Below are 20,687 nucleotides of genomic sequence, written 5' to 3'. Positions count from 1 at the left end.
TTGTAGGTCTTTTCCAGCCTCGGTGAGTGATGCTAAGACATGGTTATGAAGGAGCAGGGTTGTTATGAGGGACGTCTCCTCATTCTGGCTGCAAGAACAGAGAAATAACTTCAGGAGGAAATTTCCCTACAGTAGGCAAGGGAGCTGAGAAGGGACCACTGCCCTCTCCGGGTCTGTGTTGCAGATTAAAATCACTGCTGCAAAGTGAATAGATACAGCTGTCTTCTGCTCCCTGGATATTACCTATAGATGAGCCATGTAGGCTGGGGAAGGGCAGTGTGATCCCTGCGAGCCCCTGGTGATGGGGCTGTGTGCTCCAGATGTGAGAACGTGGTTGGTACAGATCCGCCAAAAAGGGGGACAAAAGATGACAGTAACATCCCTGGAGTGAAAAGGGGCAGATTGGCCACGGTGGGGGGAGTGAGGCATGACTGATTGCTAGGAGTCCTCGGAGTGAGATATGGGGATGCTATTGTCTGCATGGTGTTAGCTGGATGTGACAATATAATTACATCTGCCCAGTGCCTTGCAGTGATGTTAGATTGGAGCTGAGCCCCGATCAATGCACCCAGGCTGTGGTGGAAGGTGAGAAGAACCACCTCCATCCCTGGTGGTGTCCAAGGCCGTGTGGGGGCAAACAGCTCGTGGCAAGGGGTTGGGACTGAATGGTTCCTTCCAACTTAAGCCGTTTTATGATGTAGAACCTGACAAACCCAATGGGGGGCTGCTTTGACTGCATTTGATGAGGAAAGGTGGTGGGATTCCCTGCTGGCAGCACTGCAGCATCAGCCCGGTGGGAAGCATCCCTTGGTTGTGCTTGTGGGAATGGATGGGATGTCCCAAAGCAGTGCCCTGAAAAGCAGGGCTCATAAGCTGTAGGAGAAAGGGGCACCAGAACTGTTGCATGCCCAGGTAGCTGATATCTAGAAAGAGTTTAGAGCACTGGGAAATGGGGCTAACTTCTTTTCACATGGTTAGAACCATGGGTTTTCCTTCTTCTTAAACTTCAAATTTCCCCCCTTGTGGATCTAGATGGCACTACCCAGCACCCTGGGATGCAGTAGCAGAGCAGGACCACATCAGCACCATCCAGGATGTGTTGAACTCTGTCTCGAGCTCACCAGTTCCTCTGGGACACACACAGAGGAGTTCACATCTTGTAGAGCTCCTGATGCAGCTGGCTCACAGACAGTGCTGAGTTCATCCCTCTGCTGCTTTCTTGGCTGACGGTGAGGAGAGAGAAGTTACAATCACTTCTGAACAAAACTGAATGTCTGCAAAAGGCAGCGTGGAGGATTCCTCTGGCAAAGCCTGCTGTGGGGGAATACAGCCACCAGTGTGGGCCGGGGAGGCAGTTTCCCTCCTGTCCTAGACCAAGCTCTTCGCTGTGAGAGAACATTCATGATCATGTGCAGTAAGTTTTGCCCAACATGAGAAGCCTCATCCCTTTTTTTGCACTCAGTAGCCCTGCTTGAGCTCCCAGCTGATGTTTCAAGAGCAAGTGATGCATGCAGCTTGCGAAGGTCTGCCCGGTTTGGGTCATGAACCTGCTGGCTGTAGAGCTCATGTTGTGGGCTTTCCCAGCAGCTTCTCATTGCCATCCCAGCCAGCAAATAACAGGGTGCTGTTGTTCTATGGGGGGGAGCAAATCAGTATTTTCTTTGTGATTTTAGATATTATTGCTGTTTATTTTCCTGCTCTAAATGTGCAGTTCTCCATGCAGTGCTCTCCCTGCCCCATACTATTCATCTAAATCCTTGCTCCATAGAATGGCTTCGGTTGAAAGGGACCTTAAAGATCATCTACTTCCAACCCCCTGCCATGGGCAGCCTTGCCAACCTCTGGATTTCTGGGGAAGGAACTCTAACAGCCTTGAGGCTGTCAGGCAGCCCTTGAAGCATTAACTAATACCTGGGAAAGATTTTAGCTTGCAGAAAGCCATCAACTCATCATCTGCAGATTAATTTTTTAGCTGAACTGGCTTTTTTTTTTTTCTCCTTTTGTCTCTGTATATTGGAGCCCTTCAATTAATTACATATCGTATGCAGCCAAATTTCCTCTTTCATTTCTAAGGGAGGAAAAGGGAGACGGCGAGCCTTGCTTGGAAATAAAAGCCAAGGGGCTGTGGGAAATGATGGTCATGCAGGCAGAGGGAAATGGGGCTGTGGATGGTGGGGAGCTGAAGCTGATGTCTCTGTGGATGGTGCAACTGCAGTGTGTCATGGGGCAGCTTCAACCCTCCCCTTGAACACTTATTGCCAGTGCCAAATGGGGCAGCAGTGAGGTTGCTGAGGGTATATATTGCACATATTGGCACAGGCTGCGCAGGGAGGTGCTGGGATCACTTCCTCTGGAAGTATTCAAGGACCTTGGAGATGTGGCACAGAGGCACATTGTTTGTGGCCATGGTGGGGCAAGGTTGGGCTTGGGAATCTCAGAGGCCTTTTCCAACTTTATTGAAGTCTTCCATAAAGAGCTCAGCTCTTCTCCATTCCCCAAACCCAGCAGAGAGACCTCAGTGTGTGTCTAGAGTCATGTTGAGCTTCAGGTCCCTTGCGTGGAGCCCTTCCCCAGTTGAGCACAGCACGGCCAGGCCATCAGCAGATGTTGCTCTCTGTTATCCTCCCAAGGGTAGGTAAAAAGAAGGTGGGAGAAAGAAAACAAAGTGCAAAAGCACAACTGTTTCCTTGCTTCAGTTTTACTTCTTCGATGGCAGCTGTTTTGGGGATCTGAGCTATGTATCCCATTCTGAGATACCTGAAAGATTCAATTCAAACTCTCCTTGGAGAAAGCTTAGGGGAAAGCAAAAGACTGCCTAAGCATGTCTCTAAGATAAAGAGACTAATTATCCAACCTGGGATGCAGTTCAGCTCAGGAGCTCTGCAGATGGAACTTCTTGGGCTCCAGTTGGTGCCCATTGCCCCGTGTTGTGCCACTGGCCACCACCAAGAGGAGCCTGAACCCATCCTCCATGGGAAGGCTGCTGTCCACACACCAGCAAAAGCAGGAGGGGAGAATACTGCTTTCTCTGGGAACAAAAATGACAAGAGAGCAAAACCCGAGTAACCTTGGTTACCGTGCTTTTATTCACGGTGAGCAGAATTGATGATAGCTGAGGTTTCTTTCTTACCTATCTGAGTACGCAGTGTACCCAAAGCAGCAGAGACACAACAGTGAAGATGTTGGTACAGCAAGTAAAAGTGCTGGAAATATGATGTCATGGTTTTATCATCACTTCAGTGCCCTCAACGAGTCTGCTAAAGGGTTCAGCTCCTCGGTGCCGTGAGAAGCTGTTTCTTCTCTCTTTTGTTCTTGTCCTGCTCGTGTCCTGTGGCTGTTTTCACAGCCCAAGAGGTGGAACATGTTTGGCTGCAGTCATGAAAACGCTAACAGGGTGCCCACGGTTGGATAGCTTTGTAAAATGGCTTAGTAGCTTAAATCCTTCATAACGTGGGATCTGGGAGACGTGTTTGCCTGGTGCTCAGCCTGCCCAGGAGCTAACCTCTGCTGTTACAGAAATGCCATTTGCAGCTTTCCCACCAACCTCCAATCTCTGCAAGTCCTCTCTCCTGATGCCTGTGAAAACACCTGCTCGTTGCCTCCTCCTCCCTTTTCCTGAGGGAAGGGGTCTGTGCAGTCACCTGTGCTATTTCATGCAAGATTTCCCAGATTCACCTTTTCCAGTTACCAGTGTTGCCAACCTGGAGGGGGACAGCACCTCTAGCAAGGTCTGTCTCCAACCCCGCTCACGTGCCAGCCTGCAGAGAGCAGGACGCAGCCCAGCTTTCTCTCAAACATATTTTTTAACCCTTCCTCCCTCTCGCTCATCCTCCCAGCTGTATCCCTGAGGACTTGTTGAACAGGATTGCTCCTGCTTATGCATCTCAGGTGACTGCATGAAAGTTTGGCTCAGCTTTGAGGAACACCCTTCTTACATACATACTTCCTGCCTATATCCATTCTTCTCTTTCATCTTTGCCATGAAATCCCAGTTGTCAGACCGAAGAGGAAATGTTTGAAATCACTCTTGAAAGTTGGTGATGTTTCATCTTTCTGTATTTTGAAGATGCTTGGGCAATGCAAGGACTGCTTTTCCAGCCACGTTCTCTGACCTGATTGAATGAAGCAGTTTTTGTGCTGTTACTGTACTCAATGTGGGATTCCTCTGATTACATGTAGATGTTTTCATTGGGCCTGGTCCTTCAAAAAATCAGCCTCTTCTCACAGGAAACAGTGATAGAATGAGAGGTATGGCCTTAGATGTGCTAGGGGAAGGTCAGGTTGGATATTAGGGAAACATTTCTCCTCAGAGAGAGTAGTCAGGCTCTGGAATGGGCTGCCCAGGAGTGGTGGGGTCACTGTCCCTGGGGCTGTTACAGAACTGTGGAGATGTGGCACTGAGAAACGTGGTCAGTGGGGATGGCTTGGGGTTGATGGTTTTAGAGGTCTTTTCCAACCTTTGTGATGATATAATTCTAAAGTCAGTAATTCTTACCACAATTGTGGATATCCTACTGCAGATTGGTCCTACTCTTTTTATTGAAGCTGCAAGAGCAGCACAAGAAGCTGAAGAAAACACACGTTGTGTGGACACAACTGTTATAGCCTCATAGGATAAACTAAACAAGTCATAACGTGGTTCACTCTAATGACCACCTATGTACAGGTGTAGCACAGGGAAATGGGCGAAGGTGAAGAGTTTGAACCCCACGTTTGGTTGATATCTCATGACTACATAGAAGTTAGCATTTTTAGTATGGAGGTTTCAGCTTCAGCCCATCCTGGTATTACTTTCTTTTGACTTTGGCTCTTGAATTGCTGATAGAGCTGAGCACAAGCCCTCCTGTTCATCTTTGTGCTGCCCAAAGCTCCATGCACGCCTGGAGGCCTCCCATTGACTTTCTGAACCAAGATTAGCTCAGAGCTAGGCGTGTTTTGTAGCTGCAGGTATGTGTTGTAATCCATCCTTACCTAATTTAATCCTGATGGGCAGAGGGAGTGAGAGGAAGAGACATGCAGGAGTGTTCTTTCTCTTCCCATTGTTTTTTCATGAGTGACGCTTGCTCCAGGGCTGTTATTGTTGGAGAAGTGTTGCTGGTGTTTGTTGCAAAGGCACTCAAGAGCTGGGGGGTGTGGGCTTTGAGGTACATACACCTAAACCAGAATGACATTTAGGATGGGTTGCATGCTATACCCAAGCGTGCCTAGAGAGGAAATATGAGAGGATTGACTTCAGATCCTTGAAGTAAAAAAAAAAAAAAAAAAAAAAAATTCCCCTGTGGGATTATGGTTAAAATTCTCAGCACTTCCTGTAATTATATGCTGACATAAGTTGTTTGGACCCCAGATCAAATTAACTCTAACCTGGACCTCATTTATGATGGATAAAGAGGAATTAATTAAAGCTGAGTTTTACCTGGAGGGGAAGATGGCAAGGGGAACTGAGAGTCATTTCTCTTGTTGACCATTTCGGATTGCCATGCCAAAATTCTTCCACAGAACAAAGAAAAAACAGCAGTCTTAGGGAGATATAATTTCACAAGCGGTGTTATCCGTGGCAATGTGCAGGTTGGGGAGCTCTGGACAGCTGCATACTGAGCGTGATGTGGTCAGAAGTCCATTGCTTATGGGATGTCCCTGCAAAGGTGCTCAGCTGGAGGAAAACACTGATTCGAGCTCTGGTTTTGGGGACTGGGCTCTGGGCAGTTGGCTTGGTCTCAGAGGGAGCAGAGATTTTGTCTGTGTTTATTCTGAAGGGCACAGGAAGAAACTGAATCACACAGGGTTTTTTTGTTTGTTTGTTTTTTAATCTATCCAAGCAGTGGCCCCACAGGGAGCCGCAAACCTACAGGTGAGGGGAGATGGATCTGTACATTTCACATTGCTCTTTAGTGTGGCAGGCAAGTGTTTTGCTTGAGTCTGCCATTGCAGGTGCTTCTCTTTGTTCAGAGCAGTCCTTGAACTTTGCTCTTCCCAAGAATCTTCCAACACACCAGGATGGTTCCAGCAAGTTTGTGGAGAAATGCAGATCCTGGCACATCAGCTGTAATTGCCTGACTTCCAGGAGCAGAGAAGGTTCAAATCTATTTCAGCTTTTGCTACAGGTCAAGTTTAAATTGCTGGACCTGAAGAAAGCAGTCTCCCTTCCCCATCTATTGCACAACATCCAAAGTTAACCAGCAGTTCTTCATTACTGCAGCCAGAAAACCCATTGCAGGCATGGAGAAGTATTTCTACTGCGTATTTTCCAGCCCGTGGTCTCTAAATTTATCCCAACAGTAGCACCGTTTCTAAGCATCAGATGATGTAATTGCTTTTCCTGCCTTTTACTTTAGATTCTTACTGCATGTTTTCTTCAAACAACAACTAAGTGTTCTGGATGCTTCATGGGCCCTGCCCGTCTCCTGTTTATGGTGCCTTGCAACACGTGCCAGAATCTAAGAGCAGTTGTCTGTGCTTTCCACTCTGTGGTTGGGAGCCTTGGCTGCAGAACCACTTCCTCGCCTCTTCCCTCTCTTAATTTCAAGCCCTTGGCTCTCAGAAGTGTGCATCTGCATGTCAGCCTTGATGATGAAGACCTGGAAGATATTTTGAAGACGTGGTTGATAAAATACAGTATGTCCTTCCTTCCTTTCCCCTCTCCTCTGCCTAAGCACAGATTTCCTCTGCAAGGAGATCCTCCTTTCTTTACTATTTACGTTTTTTTTTTTATTAATCTTGCTACCATCTGATGCTGTTGGCTCCGGTGTGGGCTTTTTTGTTTTGTTTTTTTTCTTTTTAAATTGTTGTTGTTGTCATCCTCTCCAGAGAGGGAAACTGTGGGTTTCCAAGTTCTTGAATAGATGTCAAACGAAACATTCCAAATGATTATTCAAGCTGGTAATAAGCAGTGAGACATCCTTCCTGTAGAGAAGCTGAACAATGGTTTCCTCTGACAGAAGCAAAATATGAGGAGCCTTCCATATGTTGGTCCTGATTTACGTGGCAGCAAGGTCTCCAAGTGGGATAGGAGGCCCCAGAAAGCATCTGGATATCCTGCGGGAAGAGAAGCTCCGCATGCAACACACAGACTCCCCCCAACGTGATGTAATATTCTGGGATTTCTGTCCGTGTCTCAACATTTTTCATTTTTAAGAACTTCTGCTTCTCCCCTTGGCTTTCTACACCCTTTGCGGAGCGCTCAGCTTACCCTGAGCACCCCATGGAGGCAGGTGGGCCACGTCCCACCTCAAATTCCAGGAGGACCTCCATGGAGGAGCAGCACAGGCTGAAGCTGGCTGCCAGTTGGATGCGCATCCCAGCTGCCCCGCTGAACACCTCCCCTTCCCAAACAGAGCTGGGGTTCAGCTGTAGTGCTGTCTTCTCCTGCCCAAAGACCACCACTCTGTGGGCTTTTGGCACTTTCACCCTAAAGCGGACCCAGCTCTGCTCCTGGAGGATGCCTGTGCGTGGCTCCAGCAGCACACACCCTCTCCTCCACAGGCTGTAGACCTTGGGGAAAGGAGGCCAACGTGGCTCTGAGAAACAGCGCACGACGTAGTCACAAATATGGACAAACTCCTTACGGTCTCTGTTTCTCCCAAAAAGCCCCACTTTGAACACGCCCGGCTCCGGGAGCAGGATGCACACGCTGACTTTAGACTTCACATGGGTGACCAACACGTACCTCTCTAGGGGGTACTCGGTGCTGCTGAGTTTGTCTTTGCTCAAGCTGGCGGTCACCTCGACATCAGCCCGGGCGTGGAAGGTGATGTTGCACTTGCCCAGCTTGGTGGTGATGATGGGGTCAGAGTGACTGGGGTTGGAGAGGCCGCAGCCCCTGGAGCTGATCCCGCTCCCACAGTGCATGCTCAGCCCCAAGGGGAAGAGCTCGTTCTGGTTGACAGGTCCCAAGCAGTGAATGAGGAAATTAGCTGTGTTCCTGAAGGAGGTAGCTCCTAAGTCTTTCACAAACATGGAGAGACGGTAGTAACCCTGGAAAGGACAAAGTATGTGGCAACTCAGTTTCTTGTCCTCAGCTTGAGCAGCCAGGCATTTCTGGCTCAGAGTGGAATCTAAGTCTTTATTCACCAGCTCGTAGGTGGCAAGCAAGGGTCTTGATGTCCAGAAAGTCAAGAGCAAAGTCCCCTGTGGAGCAACGAGCAGCTCTCCTTTGTAGCTGCTTTCCTCAATGCCAAAATCTCTCACCTTTTGATGAAGGCCCCAAAAACGAAAAGGGTTTTCAGGCAGTGCCTCCCCATTATGTGGCTCTGGGCATAGGATTTGATAGGAGCACACCCACTTGTAAGGGTCCGGAGCGTCAGCGTGACGTGCAAAGATCATGAGGTCATACAGACCCTTGGTCGGGGGAATCACCTTGATAGTCACACTGTTCTCAGACACTGTCATCATCCCGTGAGCAGAGCCTACATCCTCTGTGGTTGCAGTGCCCTGGAGTTTGGAGAGCTGGTAGGTGAACTCTGTTGGATGAGTGCTCCCCAGCATCACTGATGCCTCTCCATGGGCTGTAGGAGGATGAACAAAACACCTTTTTACAAACCTTCATCAGCAGTGTAATACATTCCTATCTCAGACTCAGGTCTTTGGTGGTATGGACCGAAATGATCTGTGCAGGAGACTGAGAGTTGTTTCTCCTACTTGTTTTAACCCTATCTGCTGAAGAACCCCAGTGAGACATGCTTCCTCACCTCATACTATTTTTCTGTCGTTGCTGAAAGAGAAATGTTGATGCTATTATGTCTGGAGAGAAAAACGAGTAGTTATACTTTGGGTCCTGAGACACTCAGAACAAAGCTAGCATCCCATGTGGAGGTTATCATGGCATGGCTTCTTGAGCTGGTGTCATTCCTCTAAGCTGCAGGTCTTCTACGGTGGTGTCATTTCAACAAAGCAACTGGCAGGATCAGAATTTCCCAGCCTGGTTGGTGGGAGATCCCACAACCATAAATAACAAGCATCAACAAGCTTCTGGTCTGCAGTGTGTCCTAACCAGGCAGAAGAGGAAAACAGAAGGGACTGGAAGGGATGTGTTGGTATTGCCATCTGGCGATGGTACTTTGTTTGGGTGGGTGAGTTCTGGGTCTTTCCCAGTGACTTTTGCTCTCTGAGGGGACATAAGCAAGCTTCTGCTCGGGGCCATCATGCAGCACCCAGCAGCAAACCTGAAGGCACAGGCAGGGTGCAGGAGGAGGCTTTCAGCCAGTCTGAGCCCGTAGTCGTACCCAGAACTGAAGCATCTCCAAGGGAGATCCCTTTGAAGAAGCACAATGTGGCCTGCTGTCACCCGTCCATGTGTGCCATGTCTTCCAATGATAGAAAATCCCAAGCTGGAAGAGCCCAGTGAGGATCATTGAATCCAACCACACAGGACCACGAATTCAAAGTCGGTGTCAAGGGACGTTGTCTAAATGCTTCTTGAGCTCCAGCAGCTTGGTTCACTGACCACTGCCCTCTACTGCTTGGTGCAGCAAACCCTCCCCTAGGCTCTCCATCTGCTCCTGGGCAGAAGGGCTGGTTGGTTGGTTGCATAGTAGGGACAGAGCAAGGTTTCACAGACCCTGAAGAAGATGGGACCATCTAACCAGCCAACAGCAGGCTGCTTTCAGCATGTGGTGAGCTGCATCACCCCATGTACTGGGATGTACCAGGGGCTGCCTGGCCATAAAACCCTGCTTTCATGGTATTTTGTACCCTTTTGCTTTAGGTTACAGGGGAGAGGATGAGAAAAACCACCACAGAGGACGAGACATTGAGTTCTTTCACCCCTGGAGGATCTCAGTGTGCTTCCCAGACACTGGCGTACTGCAATGCAAGCTCCAACCCGCCATCCTCAAGGCCTGTAGAAATCAAGCCTGCTCCTCATTACCCAGTGCCCCTGAGCACCCAGGGGGGACTCATCTCATGTCCCAAGTGTGGCTGCTCTGCGTCGTCCCATCCTCACCACAACATTTTTGCTGGAGAGAGGCGAGCGGTACGGAGCGATGGCACCGCAGGAGCCCATGGTTGGGATTGGCACCCGCGCCGTGCGCGATGTTCATTTGTTTGGGGTGCTAACACAAAATGACAAAAGCCTCTCTTTTCATGCTGAAAAAATTGTCCCTTGCTAATTCTTGGATTGCGAAACGTGTTGCATAATCTAATGAATATAATGAATAACGGGGAGACTTTTTCTTTTTTTCTTTTCCTTTTCTTTTTTTCTCTTTTTCCCTGTTTGTATCTGGATTTTTTCATTGTTTGCCCCACAGATCTTTCTTGGTAGGTTGAAACAGAGAGACGTGAAAAGAATGGGGAGGCTGGGTTTTATTTGTGCCTTGCCTGTTGAAGCTGTGACTTGGCTCACACAGTAAGTGCAAACAATTCTCTCCTGGCAAGTGTTCAGTGGAGACATTACTGATGACAGACTTTATTAACTGCAGGTTTTCTTGTTATTAAATTCCCTCTATGCTAGTTTCCGAAGCTGCTGGCCTGGCTGGCTGCATCATATTAGGATCTTTAGGAAGAAAGAAAAGAACAGAACATTGTATGCAGCGGAGCCAGCGATGATGAGATAGGGAAACCAGCAATGCGTTTTTGCTCTGGGAAGGGGACCCGAGGAGATAATTGATGGCTACGTTTAAAACAAACATGAGTCTGTTTTACTGAGTTAATTCAAACCGCCAGCTAAAGATTCCTGGTTTTCAGGGAGGCCAGGTGAAGCTGGGGGTGGGTTCCCATGTCAGCACCCCCAGCGCTGCAGGAGGTCAATGTATGTTGCATTAATTGTTTTTTTGGGGGGGAAAAAACACCATGGAAGTACAGGCATGTTTCTAATTTCTCAAAGCTCTGGCTCAAAGTCTTCCCTGCACCTCTCCCACTCTAGCTGTTTCTATCTACAGCATGCCACCAATGTCTGCCTTTCTGTATACAAAAGTCTTACAAAGCTGTAATTCCATAGGACTAAATGCCCTCCTTGTCTGCAGCTTAGGAAGGAAGGTGATGGCCTCAAGTTGTGCCGGGGGATGGTCAGGTTGGATATTAGGAAAGCTTTCTTTTCCCAAACAGTGGTCAGGCACTGGCACAGGCTGCCCAGGGAGGTGGTGGGGTCACTGTCCCTGGAGGTGTACAAGAACTGTGAAGATGTGGCACTGAGGAACGTGGTCAGTGGTCGTGGTGGAGGATGAGGATGGGTTGGGATTGGGGATCTTAGAGGTCTTTTCCAACCTTAACGATTCTCTGACTGTACCGGCTCTAATGGCTCAGGACACATTATCAGTGAAATGGGCTGAGTTTACAGAGGATAGATGCCAGGTGTTTCCTGAAAATCAGGTACTGTTGCAAGGTGTTCCTCATCTAGCTTCCCTCAGATAGTAGTGGTTTGTGGGAGGAATCTTGGCTGAAAGCTTTTCAGCATTTTACAGAGATGGGAACTGTTCAAATGTAATGCGGCAGGAATTGATCCACAGTAAGGTAAGAATGGATAAAAGATTTTACACCAAAGATCTTGGGTGTGTTTTTACTCAGTTTGTCTTGGATGTTTAAGATCCTGGCTTACCTCCCTTGACCAAGATCAATATAATCATAATTTTGCATCAACAAAAGCAGACCTCTGGCTTGGTTTGCAAACTTGGTTTTGTAATTTGGTGCACACTTCTGATATGGCACTGGATGTTGAGACTAATGGCAGCAGTTAAACCATTCAAACCAGGCTCAGGAAAGCTGCTCCCCGACACGAGATGAAAAAATCACTAGGGGAAAAAAAAAAATGTTGGCTTTTTCTAATGTTCTAATGGGAAAGTCTCCTTTTGTCTCAGTTTTGGAGGAAAAAAGGAAAGCTGTGCCTATATCCAGCTCAGCCAATGAGTTCAGTGCGTCAGGATTTCTAAGGGGTTGTAGAGCAGCAGTGTGCTGAAATGTGCTTTGCTTTGCACCCTTAAATTTTCTTCCAAGGAAAACTTAGTTCATGGCATCTAGAGGGTCAGCAAGGCCCAAAGCCCTCAGCTGCTGCTGGGTTCTGTTTCTATGCCTTTTAGCTATCAAAAACTGAGGAAAGGGAGGAGAGAGAATAACAAAATACTTTTTCTCATTCTTCCCTTTGGGCTTTTCTACCACAGTTAATGATATTTGGTGGGAGTCCATGTTCTGCAATTTATCACTTTGGCATGCAGATAAAAGGGCTGGTTGGGCTGCTGATCTCCTGTTTGTCCTCTGAGGCTACAACTTCTGTGTTACTTGGTTGTATGCCTTGGAGCTCCCTCATGGCCGGGACCTGAAAGGGACTTTTCAGCCTCCCCATCCCTCCATTTATAATCATAGAGTCACCAAGGTTAAGATAGGCCCCCAAGATCATCCAGTCCAATCACCAATGTTGCCCGCTGAACCATGACCAACACGTACAACATCTAGGTGTTACTCCCAGGCAGACAACATTTCCAGACAACTTGGTGTCATCTGCAAACTTACTGAAGGGTACACTCAAAGCCCTTGTCCAGGTCATCAGTAAAGATAATTAAATTTTCCCTGGGGAAACACCGTTCATGCTAGCTGGGTTTAACTCCATTGATCACCACTCTCTGGGCCTGGCCCACCAGCCAGTTCTTTACCTAGCAAAGAGTGTACCTGTCCAAGCCACAGGCTGCCACCTTCTGCAGGGAGTGTGTTCACTGTGGGAGACAGTGTTGAAGGCTTTGCTGAAGTCTAGGTAGACTACATTAACAGCCTTCCCCTCGTTTACCAAGTGAGTCACTAGATCATAGAAAGAAATCAGGTTGATCAACAAGGACCTGCCTTTCGTGATCCTGTTCTGGCTAGACTTGATCCCTCGGTTGTCCTGCACATACTTTGTGATCTTCCTCAAGATTATTTGCTCCATAACCTTTCCTGACACTGAAGTGAGGCTGACAGGCCTGTAGTTTCCTGGTTTCACCTTACAACTGTACTTGTAGATGAGAATCACTAAGCCTACAATCCTTTGCCACCTCTCCAGTTGACCAGAAATGCTAATTAGTGATGGAAAGTGGCTTTGGGGCTGCATGGCCGTTGGTAGAAGAAGACCAAGTCCTTTCCCTGCCATGCTCTGAGCTTCTACAGTGGAGAGGCACTGTAAGACTTCTGCATAAAGGTATCACCGTCCTCTCCAACTATTCCCAGTTTCACTGGATTTATGCAAGCTTCTTGCTGCTCCAAAGGTAGCAACAGCCAATTTCAACAGTGCCCAGTGTCCTGGAAATACTGGAGGATTTTTTCTCCTGGGTAAGTAATAAATTCTCCCAGTCAAAAGCCTCCTGGTGGGCCTTGTTGTACGTTCATTTTCTATAAGCCTGACAACAATCTGAGATAGCTTTATCTCCTGGCTGGCTCTGCTGATAAAATAAACTGCAGGGGAAATCTATATGCACACAGAACCATCCAGGGCAATGGATGTACAAAACGTGTCCAGAAAGATTATATGTATCTATCACGATGCATCTGACCTCTGAAAAATAGTCAGAAAACTACAATCAAGGAAAAAGAACTCCACCCTCACTTCACTTTCAGAATATGGGACGTGACTTTCAGGCCATGTTTTGTCTGAAAGTGTCCCTCCCCATCTGGTGAACACAATGAGGATTATTGTGTCTCAGGTATCTCAAAACTATTTTGCTACTGCTGGTGAATTTAGAGGGGAAAAGCCGTGTACAAAAGGGTCCGAGTGATTTGGAGCCATTAGCTATAATTTATGAATCCTAATTCCCAGTTTACTAATCACACAATGGTCGTGACTCCAGACATTGCTCAAATATGTTCCTCTGCTCTACTGGATGTTAAACATGTGCTTAAAAAATAGATAGATCATAGAATAGCTTGGATTGGAAGGGACCTCAAAGATCAACAGATGGTCCACTTTTGAATGGGAAATGTCCTCAGTTTGGACTTCTTGAAAGCAAACTAGTTTTTACATCACTTGGATTTACCCCTTGCTTTGCATTTACCTGTTTTGAGGAGGGAAGTGTTTGGAGAAAGGAGGCAGAGCTGAAGTCTGAAAAATTCTGAAGTTTTAAACACTCTCTGCTCGAAGTCCTCTCGTGAGATGGGGGGCTGTAGGAGCTGCCACGCAGGGTCCTCTGGCCAGTGGGTCTCAATGAAGTGCTCAGGGTCAGTGAGGAAGAAGAAATCATCATGCCTGCAAGGTGAGAGGAGAGGGCACCATGGAGGGAGCAGGAAAACCCTTAGCATCCTGGTGAGTGATGAGATACTGATGTACAAGGAGGGAGCTCACTCACCACCACTCACACCATCAGAACGGAACCGACATGAGTGAGGAAAGGCCAAGCTCTCATTTAGACATTCCAGATTAACTATGTTATAGTAGTTAATAATCTTGTTTTGCATATACCCAGTCCTCTGACCCCTTCGATGTGTTTACCCATGTTTGGTTTTGTTTTTAGGATAAATGCATCTCAATTTGAATGCATTCAACTTGACCTTCCAGATATCAGCTCTGCTTATGCAATTGTTGAGTGGGTCAGTTTTCATCCTTGTGTTGGGTTCATGGTGGGAAGTCTTTCTGCATCTGTTGATCTGATGGCTCTGAGAACACTGACATTTAGTCTGCCCAGCCAGGACCATATCCCCCAGGGGATGGACCCACAAGCAGCTGTTATTGCTGCCTGTTGCCATAGGTGATGTTTTAGTCTGCTTCTGCTCTTTTCTCCGTACTCAGTTAAAAACAACCCATGCTCACTGGTGTTATAAACTGTTCTCAGCAAGATAATTACCTATTAGAAATTCCACAATTATTTCATTATGCATTATTAGGGAGAAAAAAAAATTAAAAATGTCAATCCCATAATATAGTTAATGGAAATTATTAGATTGTACAAATAACCTCTGTGAGAGTCATTATTTGCTTAGCATGGGCTAAGAAATCTCAAGTAATTATGTGTGGAGCCACATAAGAGCGAAGTCGCTGTAAAAACAAGGATTTGTTATGTCAAAAATGACACTCAGCACAAAAGAAAATACGTTGGTGGGGAGTGGAGTTGGTTATTACCTGAGAAGTTACCACCACAGCTTGGAGAGTAAGGCATTGGATGGAAACGTTTGTGTAGATTGTCTATTTTTGCATGAGGTTCCTGAGCAACCACTGTGGTTAAAAGTGGACCATCTGCAAGTGGTGTCTGGGAATGCATCTGAAACGAAAGCTCAAGGCGTGGCAAACCTGGTGAGGGTCTACTAGAAGGTTTGAGATGGTCATCTCCAAGGCCAGCCCTTGTCCATTTGTGCTGAGGAATGTTTCAAGAGGTGGTGGGGAAGGGGCTGTCTCACCTGGGCACGAACAACCTGCTCTCTGTGTCCACAGTGCCTGCGCCCCAGCAGGCATCCAGGAGCCACCACTGTCCCTCCAGCTGCACTGCATTCCACATGTGGCTGCTCTTCTGCTGTTGGCACTGCCGACCTCCACGAGCACACGGTCCTCGACTGAACCCTGGGACCTCCACGCTGCTCAGACCTGCCTCCCTGCCATGAAGAAACAGCAGAAAAGGTAAGAACATACCAAACACTGCTTGGTGTTTGCTTTTTGGAAACCAACCCAACTTCCACGGTAAGCCCAACCTCCTTCAAGCCAAGGCCCTGCTCTTCTTCGTGACAGAAGTTGGCTGAATTCTCAACAACCCCCTTGCTCACTCCAAACCTTTATTCCTTGTATCTCTGATTCTGATCTGCTCCTCCAACCGAGCAGGAAAGAAGAGAGGCAGCTGCTGTGCCCTGGGACGTGGTGGGGAAATAGCGTTGGAGTTTGCTGGAGTTCAGATGCTTTTTGAACAGTGCTCTCAGATACGTGGTCTGATATTTGGGTGGAGCCAGGGGTTGGACTCGATGAGCCTTATTGGTACCTTCAAACTTGGGATATTCTATGATTCTTTCCCACTTGTGGGGCAATGCCCGTACCATCTTTATGTTCCATTCTCAGATCTTCAAAGGGGGCAGGAGGAGAAAGCCCAAGGCAAGTTTTACCTGCACATTTCCTGGCACAAATGAGCATAGCCAGAACACACAGCTCTTCCTGTCTCCAGGACCTGCTCTGGCATGTGGATCTTCTGAGAGAGCCCCAGGAAGCCGTCCACATCATATTCTAGGAAAGGGAGAATACTACCTAATTTCAGGCTAACGTAAGGACTTATTATTTCCAAAATGATCCCATTCCTTCTCCTGCCCAACCCTGTTTCTCTGTCTACCCTCCCTGGAAGCCATGACAGCTCTTCTTCCAATCATTATTCAAGAGTTTGACAGTTGCCCATACGAGCAAAGAATTGCTAAAGCCTCGGGGGAATTGGGTTCTCAGTGCATGTAAACAGTGCTTGTGCCATTCAAGTGAGGTACAGTGACAATCATATTGTCTTGCACACATGGATGTAGTAGGGTAAAGTAGCACGAAGTGGCTGCATTGTGCTGAGATTCTGGTGTCCCCAGATGACTGCTACAGGCATAGCTTGGTTTCTTTGCATTTGCACCATACACCCGTTATTGGGGAAATGCCCTCCGATGCATTGAAGCTGAGAGCTTTACTGGTGTTTCTTTGGGTCTGGTACCCACGTGGTGGGTTGTGCTTTAAGCAGGTGTCATTTTCAGGATGGAGACTCTCAGTCTGTGACCAGTTCCTATCCCAGGCACCTTCCCAAAGTTGAGAGGGGAATATTTCAGTTTGTGGTTGCAGCAAGAACATTGTAGAATCTGTTCTGCAGGACATAAAAAGCCAAAATCCAGGTTTCCTCCAAGAAAGGTGCTGTCAGCTCCACCATGTGACTGCAAAACAGTGGGACCAGACTTACCAATGTTATGGCAAAGCCAGAACCATATGGCCCGCACCATCTCCAGTTTGTTCTGGGATTTGGCAGTGATCAGGGGAACAATGGCCTTGATGGATGTCCTGGTGTGCCCCGGTTTCAGCTGCAATGGAGAGGATAGGTGAGCTTAAAGGCACCCTTGGTGTCATAACTGCATGGGTCTGTGACTGCTGACGTGATGGGCTTGCTGGAAAGAGAAAGTACATCACAAACCCTCCCCCCAAAGCTTCATTTCTCCCCCTCTAGAACTGGAAATCCAAAAATATGGTTTGTGGTAGAACATTTCTCCATTTTCATATGCTTGATCTTAAGGACTGGAGTTTCTATTGGAGGAAATGAAGGTGGCATTTACTATTTCTTTGGAGCAGCTGGTGGGGATGTGGAGTGTCATCACTCCAGTGCCCTCACAGTCAAGGTGTCCCTTTGCACAGAGAGTCTTCTTATAGAGATCTCTCCAGTGGTGTGAATCTGGCGTATAACTGGGCAAATTGTGTTTCCAGCCCTGCACCAAATAATGTCTCTGTATCATCCCTGAAAGTATTTGAGAACTGTGGAGATGTGGCACTGAGGGACATGGTCAGTGAGCATGGTGGGGTGGGTTGGGGTTGGGCTTTGGGGATCTTAGAGGTCTTTTTCTATGAGTATTTATGCATAAGAGAAGCATCCTTGTGGTTCAGATCCTTTTCTTGGCACTGTGAAAGTAGTCAAATTCATGTCTCAAAATGGGTGGAAGGAATTGCTCCTACCACTAAAATTTCACCTATTCCTTTATCCAAAGAAAGCCTTTCTGCCCCTTTCCTCCCATTCACTCATTCACATTCCTGGGCTCTTCCCTCTTTTGTGCTAGCACAAGTATTTTTAGCAGTAGGTTTTTTTTTCCACTGGGTTATATTTAGTCCAGCTCAATTCTACAGCCTCCTGCCCCTGCTATTCCATTCCTCAATGACTTTCCTGCCCCAACTTAAGGTGGAAATCTCTTTCTTTGCACATGGGAAACGTCACAATTTGTAGCAGCCAAAGATTTTCCTTGTGATGCTGAGTTTAAAAATGAAGATGCAACTGGAGAGCAGTTATTTTAAAATGACAGTGCTCTTGCATTTCCATTATGAGATTGTCATGATTGTGTAGCTGCTGGGCAAACAAGTGATGATTATTACTCCCAAGGAAGAAAAGTAGTACTCGTCCATTAAATACCTAGCTTCCAGCTTCCCCATTGTCACATCTTGGTGTAAATTCAGTCTATGATACTCTTTCAATCAGAAATGGCAAAATTAGGTCTTACATTGAGAGCTGCAACACCCCCAGGGGGTCAGCTCTGCACCTGTACTGCCTGGGGTCTTCCATCAAATATCCCCATGTACAGATGCGCAGAGAGAGGAAAATCCTGGATTCCCAGGGCACCACCAGCAAAGCAGCATCTGCCACCAGAGGTGCAAAACTCAGTGAGCTGTTCTGCTGCTGGTCTTGGCACTGGTAAATCCCATGTAAGGGGAAAAGGCCAAGTGCATCAGATTTTAATGCAGCATGAACCATGGATAAACAGGAAAACAAGTTGTTCCCATGGCTTCCCCATTGCCTTAGAGGTATTTTCGGTTGTTCATTATCCTCTCTCTCCTCTCTTCCAGCTCCCTCCCCCTCTCTTCTCCTTTTAATAGACTAGGTAGACTCTGAAACACCACAGCATCCTTCTTCCCAAGGGACATTAGCCTCGGGCTAGGTATAAATTGCAGGTTTCAACTATAACAAAGAGCACAATTATTCCCTGTACCTCTTCACTCTCATTAATGGGTTGACATCTAAGCTGTGAGTTCACTGCTCAGACAAATTGTGCTGCCCCCGAGGGGGAAATTACAGCAGCAGTGTGTGGTTCAAGTAACAGGAATTAAGAATTTGGTGCTCTTCTTCTGGGCTCCCAAGCACCCAGAAAGAGGAAGCATCATATAACAGTGTGCAGACTGAGAAGAGGACACAGCTGAAGCCTCCTGCTTGAGAAAAATAAGACTCAGGCTGCAACAGGTATGGAGAGATTGCTGGATGTGGCCTGACTGCGGCTGTTGCTGGCTGTGTTTTTTATGCACTCTGGTTACCAGCTCCCATCTAGCTAAACACAGCCTGTCCTTCCTTGGAGTATCCTATGGCCCCTTTCTCTCCCCATTGAACCCCTCCAGAAGGGTCTCCAGATGGAACCCTAATACAACCCCAATCAGTGTCCTGGCACGTAGACCTTTGGCCATGGTTAGGGCAACTCCCCGTGTCCTTGAGGTCACCTGCTTTTGTCACAAAGCACCATCTTGTCATCAGAACATATGGTGAAAAGTTGAATGTTAGGAGACAGATCTGCTGAGGGACCACAGGACCTACCTGCTGGCTCACTTGGAGGACATGAGTGTCTACACGTCTGAAAACCTCTGTGTCAGAGAAGAGATCTCTCCTGGTCTTTCTTTGGAGTTTTTCAGTCTGATTCTCTTCTTCTAAGCTAAGTCTTTCCCGGGAAAGGAGAGCTGGAGAGGAGTTTCCTGCAGTCACAGGCGATTTCTGCAGTAGCTTTTGGAAAGTGGTCTCTTTCCTGCTGTTGTTAACTTTGTTGGCCCAAAACATGAAAACGCCCTTGGAGGGGGATTCCTTGCGCTCATCTCTCACTTTTTGCACAGCTGAGACTTTCTTGAGCACCCCATCCTTGTCCCTGTTTGCATTGTTGTCTCGGTGGGGGTGTTTCTCTGAGCTAATGAGGTTGGTATCTTCGGAAACGTGTCCCAAGGTAAAGTTGCCATTACAGACATCTGACCTCTGAGCTCCTCTCTGACCAGGCAAGATGTCATCTGCATGGGATGGCATCGTGTTTTCTTCATGGTTTTTAGGATGGGTCCATCTCGATGTAATGTGGGTGGGTTGTTTTTCATGGTGGTCCCTGTTCCTGGAGTGAGGGGAGAGAATCAGCTCTCTGGCTTTGATGGTGTGGGATTTGGATGGCTGGGCTCCATCATGGCTGGTCTTCATTTGTGGGGGGAAGAAGTCACAACGCCTGTGGGTGGAAAAGCAGATGAGTTTCTTTTAACAAAAGAAGTCCACCAGTCTGTATGGTTGGTTTGTTACAGTGAATGGGGATTTGGCCAACGGGAGTTGGCCAAATTAGATTCATAGAATTACAGAATTGATTGAGTTGGAAGGGACGTTTAAAGCCCAGCTCAGTCCAGTCATATAGCATTTCTCCTTGCCCTCAGAAGCAGTAATCAAGGAATTAATGTAATTAGTGTTTAGGTGTTCCAAAGGGGTTCACCTTTCTGTAAATCTTTCCTTTTTTTTCCCAGCCTACCACCCAAAATATTTTTTATTTGTTGAGCTTTGTTTCTACCACTCAGGGTCTGCAGAAATACTGTCACCCTTTATCATTTTGCACTTGAAATGCTGCTGAGCTGAGTGAGAATCCTGCAGGAGAAAACAGGTGACAAAGTGGAAGGTGCAATCCAGGACTGATGGGGTTATTGGGTTAAAGCTGTAGGCAGAGCCAGCTTTCACGTGCCCTCAGTGTTTGCACAGAACTCACTGGTTTTATCTTGGTTTAGCTCCCATTTGCTGTTGTTGTTTTTAATCATGAAGTGACTATTTGTGCCATGCAAATAGCAGAGCCTGCTGTGAGCCACTTAGTGTCGCCCAGAACTGTCACTCTCTGCATACAGCCTCTCCCACGCTGGCTTTTCAGCATCTGCACCAGGCACTGGCCTTGCTCTTCCAGGAAAGCAAGATGATTTTCCTCTCTCTGCTTGGGATGAGGCTTGTGAGGGTAGGACAGCCTCTTCCAGATGGGATAACACTGCACGCTCAGCAATAATAGGCTGCCCTGTGGTGGAGTCACCATCCCTGGAGGTGTTCCAGAGCCGTGGGGAT

At 47.4% G+C, this 20,687-nt stretch overlaps 1 protein-coding gene across 1 annotated transcript; it reads right to left on the bottom strand.

Moving 5' to 3' along the window:
- Nucleotides 1–5,785: 5,785 nt before the first annotated feature.
- LOC136048344 (kyphoscoliosis peptidase-like) lies at nucleotides 5,786–19,819 on the bottom strand. Its single transcript, XM_065735978.1, has 6 exons — nucleotides 19,164–19,819; nucleotides 16,788–16,905; nucleotides 15,973–16,090; nucleotides 15,283–15,474; nucleotides 13,947–14,137; nucleotides 5,786–8,504 (listed from the first exon to the last, which is right to left on the bottom strand). Exons 1-6 carry the CDS (start codon nucleotides 19,797–19,799, stop codon nucleotides 7,186–7,188), a joined length of 2,574 nt encoding a protein of 857 aa, XP_065592050.1. The 5' UTR covers nucleotides 19,800–19,819; the 3' UTR covers nucleotides 5,786–7,185.
- Between the last annotated feature and the right edge of the window lie 868 nt (nucleotides 19,820–20,687).

This window comes from Cyrtonyx montezumae, unplaced genomic scaffold (assembly GCF_038088225.1).
Source record: "Cyrtonyx montezumae isolate F1298 unplaced genomic scaffold, pur_monq_1.0 scaffold_2, whole genome shotgun sequence".
NCBI lineage: Eukaryota > Metazoa > Chordata > Aves > Galliformes > Odontophoridae > Cyrtonyx > Cyrtonyx montezumae.
Note: the sequence above shows the minus strand (reverse complement) of the source record. Positions and strands in the feature narration are given on the sequence as shown.

Excerpts from the sequence above, each read along its gene's own strand:
- LOC136048344 (XM_065735978.1), bottom strand. The coding sequence starts at position 19,799 with ATGAAGACCAGCCATGATGGAGCCCAGCCATCCAAATCCCACACCATC. Across the intron at positions 16,091-16,787 it reads CTGGCTTTGCCATAACATTG|AATATGATGTGGACGGCTTC; the intron begins GTAAGTCTGGTC and ends TCCCTTTCCTAG. Across the intron at positions 15,475-15,972 it reads TTGTGCCAGGAAATGTGCAG|GGAGGCAGGTCTGAGCAGCG; the intron begins GTAAAACTTGCC and ends TCTTCATGGCAG.